Below are 10,661 nucleotides of genomic sequence, written 5' to 3' on the forward strand. Positions count from 1 at the left end.
ATGTCATAATTGAAAATCAATCCAGAGAGCTTTTATCACTCATAATCATTTACTGATCAAATTCTAAACTTCTCCTTTCTGAAATTGTACAGTTAAAGGAACAGACAATCATAGGTACCTTTTGTACTGTTTCCTTTCCTTCTTTTCCCAACTCCATCAGTTTCCTCTTCTGCTTTTCTCTTAAGTTTCCTCTTTGGTGTTGCCTCCTCTTGAATAGTTTTTTCTGCCTTCTTCTCCTCATATTTCCATGTTGTAGATTCTTTCTTCCTGTCTACATCATTTTTAGAAACATCTTTGCTGGTATCTTTGCTGTGTTTATCATCTATCTCATTTGCAGTGGATACACCAGGTTTATCACTTGCTTGTTCAAGTGAACTGGGAGTTCTGTCTACAAACCAGGTCTGGGCTGGGGTGGCGTCTTGTGAGGCTGATGAAGGGTTTACTGGGGTGCCGGCAGGGGCACTATTCACTGAGGTGCCCCCAGGGGTGTTAGTGGATCCTTTTCTGTACAAGTCTAGCATGGAACTGTTCATCATATTGGTGTCCTGTTTGAATATTGATGAAAAAAATAAGACAGAAGTTTCAAAATGCTTGGTTTATATCTGATATTTGATCTATCTATTTCTACAATGATTTGCCCATGTTCAAACCAGTAACCCAGGTACAAATGTATTGCTCTTACTTTGTAACTTTCGTAATCTTCATTGTCCAAGGAGAAGCTGCCACTGCTGCTGTCGTCTGACTGTTCACTCTCTGGATCTGATGAAAGGTCATCACTGTAGAGAACATCATCACATGCTGTCATCCACTCTAAATGTCTTGAATAGTCACAATTTCTTATAACATATACAAATCTAATGTTTTTTAGTGACATTGACATCCAAAAAACTTAATAGTGATGGAACCGTAATTTAAACTATCTAATTTAATTCCTTAAGGGTAAAATGTATAATAGAAAAGGCAACTTGGAGAGCAACTTTTACAACCACAATTGTAACATACAAATGTAAGGGCATCTCTCACATGTCTTCTGTCTTTTTCTCTGACGCTGTCTCTGGACCTTCCTCTCTATGGCTGAGATTCTGCTTCTGTTTGATCATGTCGTAGACTGGATACCAACAAACAAGTGGTGTTATGACATGGTGTTGCTATGGTATAGTAACTCTACCAGAGTCACTAGAAAACATGTTTAATGTTACAGTCTCTTATACATTAAATACTAATACTACATCTGTGGTTGCCATGTTGTTAAAAAGAGCAAAGTAGAGAATCAAACATCCTGAGTCTTACCTTTGTGTACAGATGCTCTGAAGGCATTTTTCTTCCTTCTGCCATATTCACTGTGATGTAGCATGAAAAAATGTACATCAGAGTTTCAATATTACCAGCATATGATCAACGTTACCACTTGTTCTTAATAACATTGCAGCCTTTATAAGGCAATAATGTTCTTAATGTTAAAGGCAATAATGTTCAATAATCGTCTTCCGGGAGGGACTTGAAATGGGGGTCCCAAGGAAGTGCCTCGACCACGTTAAACAGCCTCATTACCCACACTTTGGGTACCTACTGGCAGCAAAATACACCCGATATCATATCAGTGGACTACTACTACTAATGTTATATCACTGAAGAAGATATGACAGTCTTTTGGTTTTACATTCTAATTTCTATGTTGCACGTTGTGTTACAGTTTTCAATGTCATAGTATTCTACCTCTGCAATGTATAACCAGTTATTATACTATGTTATTGTTACATCAACGTATATTCTACATCTACTGAATCAGTGATACAACAAGACAAACTGTAAAACAATTTGCCTGACCTGTATCTGGCCTGCAGTTGTTCCGCCATGGTGGAGACATCCACATGTTGTCCTCTAGGCAGATTATCTAGGTACTACACAAGAAAATACAAATATTGGGTAACTAATGTACTAATATAAAGGACTTATGATAAACCTATGCAAAATTTACAAATAAAGTAACCTTGTTTTTAATAGTTGACGTTGTGAAAAGCGTCATTTCTCATGCATTGCAGTATGTAAAATGTGGCAGCAAGAGTAGCCACATGGCTCTAGACATAGTGTAGAAAAAAATCAACGCTGATTGTCTCAGATACATTATTTTGCTACTTGGTGCCTTATTTCCCATGCCATGTGGGGAGGGGGGTGCAGAAACAACACGAGACAAGTCACAATCGAAGTTTACCTCGTGAACTCTCGCTACAAGCCGCTTGTCTGAGATATACCCTCCTCCATCGAAGCCTCCCGTCACTGACTTTTTCTTGCTCCTCATGGTAGGTTTAAATGTATGAAATAGATGCTTTTAATAGTTTACGAAGTCTTGCGCCAACTTTTCACCATGGGGGCAGCCATTTTGATAAGGGCAGCAGACGAAAACGCCTCCTGGCAGGTTTTGATATTACTGCAGAACCAGAACATCGAGAAGAAGGGGGACGTGAACAGGGCCCGGCAGGTTCAAACTGATTTTTCGGCGAACCAAGCTGCGATCAACTGACTGCAGGGAAGCTGAAGTTGGCAAGAAGACATATTAGAGTTCTGGGAAAGGTGAACTTGCGTGATGGTGGGTATTAGGCGATGTTTATTGAGGTAAATTATAAAGTGCCACGTCTTCATCAGATGGGCGAAACGCCCCCCTCCCACAACTAGTGAGTCGAATGGTGATCGCTTATCACGATATCCTTATTAATAGATTTGAAGAATGTTTGACTGAACTTATCTTATGTCACCTAAGTTGTCCCCGTGATTTTTCCCAATGAAGATGAACCAATGTCAACAATAGCCGTTAACTGTCAATGCAATGCTTAGTATATTAATGTTACCATTAATGTACTCTTGCTTGTTAACGTTAGAAGTCACCATAAGAATTAATTGATTTTGTCTTTTTGATATGTTCTTGGAAGTCAGGAAATCCAGGTGGAAGTCCTTGTGAATCTGTAGGAAAAGATTCTATAATTGTCAGATGAAAAGCTCATCATGATCAAATTCAAAAGTGTTTTATAGCAAGACATTTACCAAGGAGCTTTTATCATAGTTGGTAAATGCACCTTGGTTTAACTGATGATGTTCCTTAAACCTAACATTATCTCCCTTTCAATCTGCGTAGGATTTCTCCAAGTTTTCTGATGACAACTTTGATGTCAAAGACTGGGTGAATGCAGCTTTTAGAGCACAGCGAGACTCTCCAGGGAACAAAGATGTGGGTAGAATTTTATCTGAATAATATTTTTGTGCCTAATTTGACACACATTTTGTGCTTTCTTAGCTGGTGTGTATGATGTTATAATATAGTTTTTAAGGATGTTCCTATACGAATGTTGATCACCAACTCTGGCTACCTCCAGGCTCATGCTGCAACATTAGTGATGAAGCTTCAGCTCTTCATTCAGGTTAGTCTCACTTTAACTCTTGATCTTTATTATATCATATGTAACTTCATTTGTTTTTGTCACAAAAGCTTATGTCCTTTTGTATTAGAAAGGCACCAAATATGTAGAAAAATTCTTTAGGTAAGACTTGGTGGTAATTTTTCTAAGTAGTGTTTGCATTACAAGCTAAAATACAGTCCAGTTTACAATTACTTAGTACATGAACATGTATTTCTTGTAATGACCACAGGAGGTGAATAACTCACTTGAAGAGATCAGTCAGCAGGCTCTCACCAACCTGCCCAGGTCAGTACAGCAATGTCCTGGGACACATACTAGTAGGCATTGAACGTGTCTGGATATTTGTGTTTTGCAATTTCCCTTTTTCTTTAAAAATATGTAGTTAAGGCTGCATTTTTGTCATTGTTCAGTACCTCTAGTCTGACACAAGACTTCTTTCCAGAGTGATCAGGGAGACAGAAGCAGTGAGACAGGAGGCCATCTTTCTCAAGGAGCAGATGATGATGGTCAAGGAAGACATAAGAAAGGTCCTTTTGATTCATACATGGTTTTGTAATACCAATCTTTTTTCACATAGGTCTCTATTGATATTTAACAGCTAGTACATTCTATAATTGCTGAAACACAGCAGTATCAGTAAAACCAAGCGTATATGATTATGGATGAATGAACAAATCCTAGGAGAATGATAAAGTGGCATGTTGATTTTCAGGTTGAAGAGAACACAGCTCACTCTATGAAGGTCCTTGTGGAATTGGATGCCATCAAGTCCAGAATACAGTCCATGTCAGTAGCACTCCAGGTAAGTGGGTTTGATACAACACTTGTTTGTCATGTATAAGCCAATCGTCAGTATATGACTATCACATTTAGAGTGATGAAAGCTCAATTATTATTTTTTACATCTCTCCCAAGTCCAGCCTCTCACTAAAAGAGTACAGTGAGGAGGTACTATTGATAGTATTATGACATGTCGAGCCTGCATGTTCTGATGTTCTAATAATATAATGTTCTATTGCTGTCCTAACTCTCCAGGAAGCAGACAACTGGACCAAACTGTCAGCAGATGTGGAGGAGGTGTTCCAGTCTCAGGATGTGCATGCTGTAGGTCATTCGTATTATTCTTAAAAAAACAGCAATGTTGATTTTATGTTGTCTTGTAACTCATAGGTGTTACCACAAAATAAATGTTCCTTTTTGTTATCAGTATATAATGCATATGCATGTACAACGTATTAGAATTTTTCTTAAGAGGTGCAAATAAAAAGTCTTTATTTAAGATGATAAGAATTTTCAATGACTCTAGAAGATACTGTTCTCTTTTGAATATTGCAAACCGTTATGCCATCGTGGAAAGCACTACTAAGACCCGCTGTCTTTCCAGATATCATCTCAGCTTGTTCAGATGCAGAAAAGCTTGGTGAGTTTATGCATGTTTTGACTCACTGTTTTAATTTCAGTGAACACTGAATGGGTCATACAATGTACAATTGCTGCAATACAATAACTGTAATTCTTTTAGAGGATTTTGTTGCTCCTGCATATTCTGGAAAAATGTAATGCTTTGCTTTAGAGAAAATTAATTGTTTATTATGCTGTTTTCTAATTTTCGTATATAGAAAATGCTGTCCGACACAGCTGACTATGAGGACCGCTGTTCCCATATGGAAGGTCTGAAGAACAGACTGGAAGCTGTGGTCAGTCCTCAACTGGTGGCTGCCTTCAACTCTCACAATCTTGGTAGGTACAACATTATGCACAAGGAAATATGCGGGGATAGTGCTGTTAGAAGTGATTAGTAATCTGTCTCACATTGTACCATCTTGCTATTATAGATACTGACAGTTCCCAGGTATGGTCAAAGTTGCAAATGGTTTTCATTTGTGTTGTTGAATTTGTTCTGAATAATGGAAGAATCTGTGTCTCTCTCAACAGAGTCTGCCCAGATGTATGTGAGAATATTTTCTGACATTGAAAGACTGCAAAACCTGCAGAGCTACTACTTCAAATGTCACAAGGCAAGAGCACCTATTGTTTTCCATGTCTTGCTATACAAGATTCCTGTTACGTTACCTGTACCATTTTTTTCTATCCATAACATTACCGGTATTCATATCCATGTTTGTCATTGTAGAATACATTCAGTGGACTCGCAGAGAGTATTTCATGATACTGTTACAGTATCTTTGTGAAAAATTAATGTTTCTTTTTTTTCAGGCTACTCTGCTCCAGTCATGGCAGGACATTGTGAACATTGACCCTAACCAGAGTCTACAGGACACCCTGCCTAAACTGTACGACCAACTCCTGTCCACATGGCAAACGGAGGTTAGTTTTGTTGAGATGAAAAACACAATAAATTAATCCTTGAGGCAAATCAACAGATCTGTGAGGAATTTTCAAGAGATAACATCAGCAGTCCAAGAGTAAGTAGTACAAAGAATCAGCCATCAGAATTATAAATGTTAATTGGTTAGATAAAACATATATATTGTTGATATGACCTTCAGGTGCAGTGGTGTAACCAGGTGTTCAGTGAACCCGTGAACGTGACAGCGACTCTAGTGATCCAGGTGCTGTACTCTCTGGAGCCGTCCCTCCCCTCCTGTATCCAGGCAGCCCTGGAGGACACACCCAGTCAGCTCAACACGCTCATCAGTCTACGGCAGGTCAGGGGCTCCAGCTCTCTCTTCATCTATTGATTACATATCATTGGTTAGAAGTAGTAGTCCACTGTACGTGTTCTGCTGCTGCAGTGGTCTGGACACCTTGCAGCTGCAATAAGTCTTTCTTCAACTCTCTCCACTTTGTCTTCCTTAGCTCCTGTACTTTTCTACTGACCACAATGGTCCTAGTCCTCAGTAAGCCCAGCAGGTTTTTGCAGTGTCCTCTTTTTATCATTGGTTATATCTCATGATTTTAAAGGCTGCTTGTTTGAACAGCTACAGAAAGCTTTAAAATTTTTTCAATGTCTTTTGCAGATCACAATGAGGTTTGCTAAAAGCATCGAAGCATCACTGGAGAAGACATCAGGTAACTCACCAGTTCTAACTATTTCTTCATCACAACATTCAAGGATTAACTCCTCAGATTATTGAGAAATTATGAAGACTTCCAGGTTTGTGTCTGAAAAAAACAAGGTACTGGGTGAACCAAACTGTCATGCTGGCAGTTTCAGGCATTGTAGGTTCAGTTAGATTGACTTTTAACATGTAAGGGCAAATCTCCTTTTAAAGCAATATCAGATGCATGCCCAGGAAAGTCTTGACCTATCTTATTGCTGTGTTGTACCAGGCACCTACAATGAAGAAGTGATCACCCAGCTAGTGAGGACCATCCACAGCCCCTACCTGCCATACCTGCTGCAGTACAGCACACTACAGGAGCAGCACCTCAAGGACCAGCTCAGGATGGTCCATCTGGTCTGTATCTGTTAGGAGACTACTGTAACACTCTTATCTATTGCAAGTGTAATACGGTGGATTCAGAATGTCTGAGTATAAGCATATGTCTGAGTATAAGCATATGTCTGAGTATAAGCACAGGTAATCATTGCACCTTATATTGTATGTTAGAGGCTTTCAGTTGTTTAGTACATCGTCTCATACAGATTTCGAACCTTACACTTAGTCCCTTAAGAATCCAACTTGTTCCATGACATATGCATAAATCTATGTGGCTGTAATCTCTGTATTGATTTTGTCCCCTTCTTGCAGGAGACAGAACAACAGGAGGTGATTGACTGTGTGCGACTGATGGGACAGTCCGTTAGTAAACTCTACAGTATTGCAAACTCTGTAAGTCCTCGTCATCTGAGAAATTTGTTACTTTTCTGGGATTTTTTTGCCTCATAGCACCCCAAAAACATCTAATACCTTTGAAATGTGAAGTCTGTGGAGCATTTATGATAACTTTGTTTAAACAGTAACAGTCACATGTTTCCTTGTTCCCCATCAGGCAGTGGAACAGTGTATGTCCTTCACGTCAGGCTGTGGAGTGTGTGGTCTGCAGAAGGCACTGACTGTGAGTACCGGCTTAGGGTCTGACCAAGGAACACTTTCCTCTGGTTGCTTAACAGCAACTTGGTTGCCTCATTTGCATATTTGGTTGTTATGCAAAGATGCTAGTTCTGTAAGTATAACAGTAAGAAAAATGGATTTTATATATCAACAGGCATACTTTACCGTGTATACGTCTGAGTTCATCCGAGTACTACAGGCCCTCAGAGTGAAGTGCAATATTGATGAGGTTAAAGTGTCTTCAGGAGAGATAAAGGAGGACTGGACTCTCTTCCAACATGCACTCAGGATTCTGCAAACCTGTGGTTAGTAATGTGTGAAACACTTAAGCTAAGAGAGCTCTACAGAATAATTGATTGAATCTATTTTTAGTACAAAGGATGTTGTGATGACTTTGCACTCAGAAACTTAAGCAATACCAAAGGCTGAAGTATGCTGTTTTTAACTTAAATGGGTGACATAGTGGACACTTAAAACAATATTCAGGTTAGATTGATGACTTTAACAAATCAATTTACATTTTTAAAAATCTTTACACATGAAAAAAGGATTCAAAGAATTTTTTTGCACTTATACTTTCCAGGTGATCTCCTCCTCCACCAGAGAGACTTCCAGGACCAGCTGTGTGTGGCAGTGCTGGAGCACACAGAGGCCCTGCAGGACAACAGGTCTCACACATGGTCTCTATAATGTATAGGATCTGCTGTACTAGTGTTTCTCTTTGGCTGTGTCCTGTATGTAATGGTGTAGGTTGCTTTTTCAATCCCTATCACTGCTTGGATCCATCCAATGGGACCAGATGATCAATCAGACAGACAGCTTGTCATATGGATGGTCAGATTTGTATGGTCACCAGCACTGCCAGTAGATTGTCATGACATGATTGTCTTGTCCATTGTACACAGTACACAGGAGAAGTCCAGCACTTTCCAGCACTACAACTACCTGAGTGTGGACAGCCCTACAGAGTATGATCTGTTGATGGGAACTGTCACAGGACTGAAGGAAGGTAGGTTTGGGAAGGGGAATTCACTGGAATATGTGGTTTGATACACTGTAAAAAAAATGAACAGTTGGAATATGAGGCCTGTGTTGAATGCTTGCAACAGCATCTTATAGTAATACAAGGATTGCTGTTAAGACCTTGTTAATTTCAAGTCTGAGCAACTCATGATATTCAAATGAAAAATAACAGTATGTTTCTCTTGTGTTTGTCAGGTCTGGTGGAGGACTTACTGTGTGATGTGACGGAGGCTGTACAGAAGCTGAATGAACATGCTCACAAGTTTGCCTTTGACATTGTTTTCTGCCAGCTCCAACAGCAGCTGGCAAATGTACATTCCATGGAGGTCAGTGTGTGTCTGTAGGAACCATGGTTTATGCTTTGTTGCTTGGGCAAAAACAAAGTGCAAAGACAACCCATATTGACATTTGTTTTATGCAGCTGAATATCATCCAGGCAAACTTGTCAACAACTTTCTGCATTTTCTTCACACAGTGACCCATTGATTTATAGGTGTGACTTACATTAGTTTACTTACTCAAATTAAGTCAGCAATTTTGTGATCTTGTGGTTTGAAGAGTACTTAATATTCAATGGTTTGTTCTTGTAGATTTGGGGCTCAGATGCTGCAGGAGGTGAGGTCTTACCAAGTTTCAGTCTGTCCCCAATGGAGTACATCACCAAGGTAACTTTCAATGATTGCCCTTTAAAGTAATGATAATACACTTGTGAAAATAGCTCCAGTGGACGTTTTAATCACATGGCCTTCAGAACATGTCTCCTTTAAAGTGAATGCTGAGTATATGTAAAAGGCAAGACTACAACATTGATATGTATCTTAACCCCATCAAAAGACCTTCAAATGGTAGGCAGGATTGATTGTGCTCAAAAAAGTTTTTTACTTAATAAACATAACTTCAAGGAATGATGCTAATGTAAGTATTTGTCCTGTATGTGTAAGTTATTGCCATAGTTAACATGGTGTATGACTGTAAGATCAAAGAGACCGTTGTACTTACAGATAGGCCAGTACCTGATGACCCTACCCCAACAACTGGAGCCATTCCACCATCAGGACAACCCCGCCCTGGAAGCTGCACTGCATGCTGGGAAACTGCCTTTCCAGGACAAGAATGGTGAGAGTCTTAGGTCTGATTCTTGGAACATTCATGAACATAAAGATTCCTAATAACCTGTAGAACATACGTCAATAAGTATCTTGATGAATATGTGATTGCAGAGACCCATGAGGTGGACCATGTTGCTGACTTCTGGCTGGGGTCCATAGCAAGGGGAACCATGCTGACCTATTTGGAGGCCATCCTAAAGATACCCAAAATGACTGACTATGGTCGTAAGCAGCTGGCTGCAGACATTGGTGAGTATTCTAGTACAATGTATTGATATTCAAGTCCATGTTATACATGTGTGAAGACCATAGGACTATTGATGTTTCATTTGGTTGAAGTGATGCTGTGTACTTGAACCTCCACAGACTATGTCTGCAATGTTCTGGATGCCCTTGGAGTCCCAGCCAACAAGGATCTGAAGGGAGTAGCAGCATTGCTGCAAGCTTCACCCTCAGAGTATGTGTTTCTCCTTGTTCCTGTCTTATTGTTCTAGCATGCATTATACAATGTGCCATCACGATGCTCTCATTGTCATGTCCTGTTGTATCCAGATCTTTAATGGACTACCCAATGCAACGTATAACATTTACCATTTGGTAATATAGTTCTTTATCAAATCAAAATTGACAGTTGGTAGAATGCTATTAGTACAGTTTGAAACACTCACTATAAAGTATGAATTTGCTTGATGCTGTTAGTAAATTGTAATGAGCTTTAAGATGAGTTGCAGGTATGAAATTCCATTATTTCTTGTTGCAGGTTTGATGATGTGGCCAAGGATTGCCCACCAAAAGTCGTCAACATCGTCAAAGGCATGAGAATGATGTAATGCTGCCCCTTTTGTTGTTTGTCCTTAAATGAGGGATAGACACTCCACTAGTATCTGTCATATCTGTCTGAAAAGAGTTTTCTTATTTTACGCAAAGGAGACTATGACAAATATAACATTTTCATCGTATCCATGGTGTCAGCAGATGTTGTACAGGGGTATATGGTGTACATAGGATTTCAATAAAGATGTACATGTACTGTAGGATATTACTTCATGTCTGATTGTGGTCTTTTAGAATACTATGAATCATGTTTGGATATCAAA

General features: G+C 39.4%; 2 protein-coding genes across 2 annotated transcripts in view; one reads left to right on the forward strand and one right to left on the reverse strand.

Moving 5' to 3' along the window:
• LOC118412119 (nuclear valosin-containing protein-like) overlaps nt 1–2,385 on the reverse strand; it is a gene marked incomplete in the record, with an annotated part of 8,962 nt that extends 6,577 nt beyond the window's left edge. The window contains 6 exon segments of the mRNA XM_035814763.1: nt 145–545; nt 683–776; nt 1,024–1,108; nt 1,291–1,340; nt 1,828–1,901; nt 2,213–2,385. Of these exon segments, the coding sequence (XP_035670656.1) occupies nt 145–545; nt 683–776; nt 1,024–1,108; nt 1,291–1,340; nt 1,828–1,901; nt 2,213–2,299 (791 nt within the window).
• Nucleotides 2,386–2,424: 39 nt separating this feature from the next.
• LOC118412210 (conserved oligomeric Golgi complex subunit 7-like) lies at nt 2,425–10,606 on the forward strand. The gene is made up of 25 exons (XM_035814933.1): nt 2,425–2,587; nt 3,131–3,223; nt 3,369–3,413; nt 3,643–3,698; nt 3,856–3,940; nt 4,126–4,215; nt 4,449–4,517; nt 4,798–4,833; nt 5,033–5,153; nt 5,349–5,431; nt 5,631–5,741; nt 5,924–6,082; nt 6,395–6,446; nt 6,708–6,835; nt 7,130–7,210; nt 7,371–7,436; nt 7,587–7,737; nt 8,016–8,100; nt 8,338–8,441; nt 8,651–8,781; nt 9,046–9,120; nt 9,457–9,571; nt 9,676–9,813; nt 9,931–10,021; nt 10,325–10,606. Exons 1-25 carry the CDS (start codon nt 2,585–2,587, stop codon nt 10,392–10,394), a joined length of 2,238 nt encoding a protein of 745 aa, XP_035670826.1. The 5' UTR covers nt 2,425–2,584; the 3' UTR covers nt 10,395–10,606.
• Nucleotides 10,607–10,661: the final 55 nt, after the last annotated feature.

Source organism: Branchiostoma floridae, chromosome 1 (assembly GCF_000003815.2).
Source record: "Branchiostoma floridae strain S238N-H82 chromosome 1, Bfl_VNyyK, whole genome shotgun sequence".
Taxonomy (NCBI): domain Eukaryota; kingdom Metazoa; phylum Chordata; class Leptocardii; order Amphioxiformes; family Branchiostomatidae; genus Branchiostoma; species Branchiostoma floridae.

Bases quoted from the DNA above. Each gene is read 5' to 3' on its own strand.
- LOC118412210 (XM_035814933.1), top strand. The intron at 5,154-5,348 runs GTAGGTACAACA...CTCTCTCAACAG, and splicing joins CTTCAACTCTCACAATCTTG to AGTCTGCCCAGATGTATGTG. The intron at 5,432-5,630 runs GCAAGAGCACCT...CTTTTTTTTCAG, and splicing joins ACTACTTCAAATGTCACAAG to GCTACTCTGCTCCAGTCATG.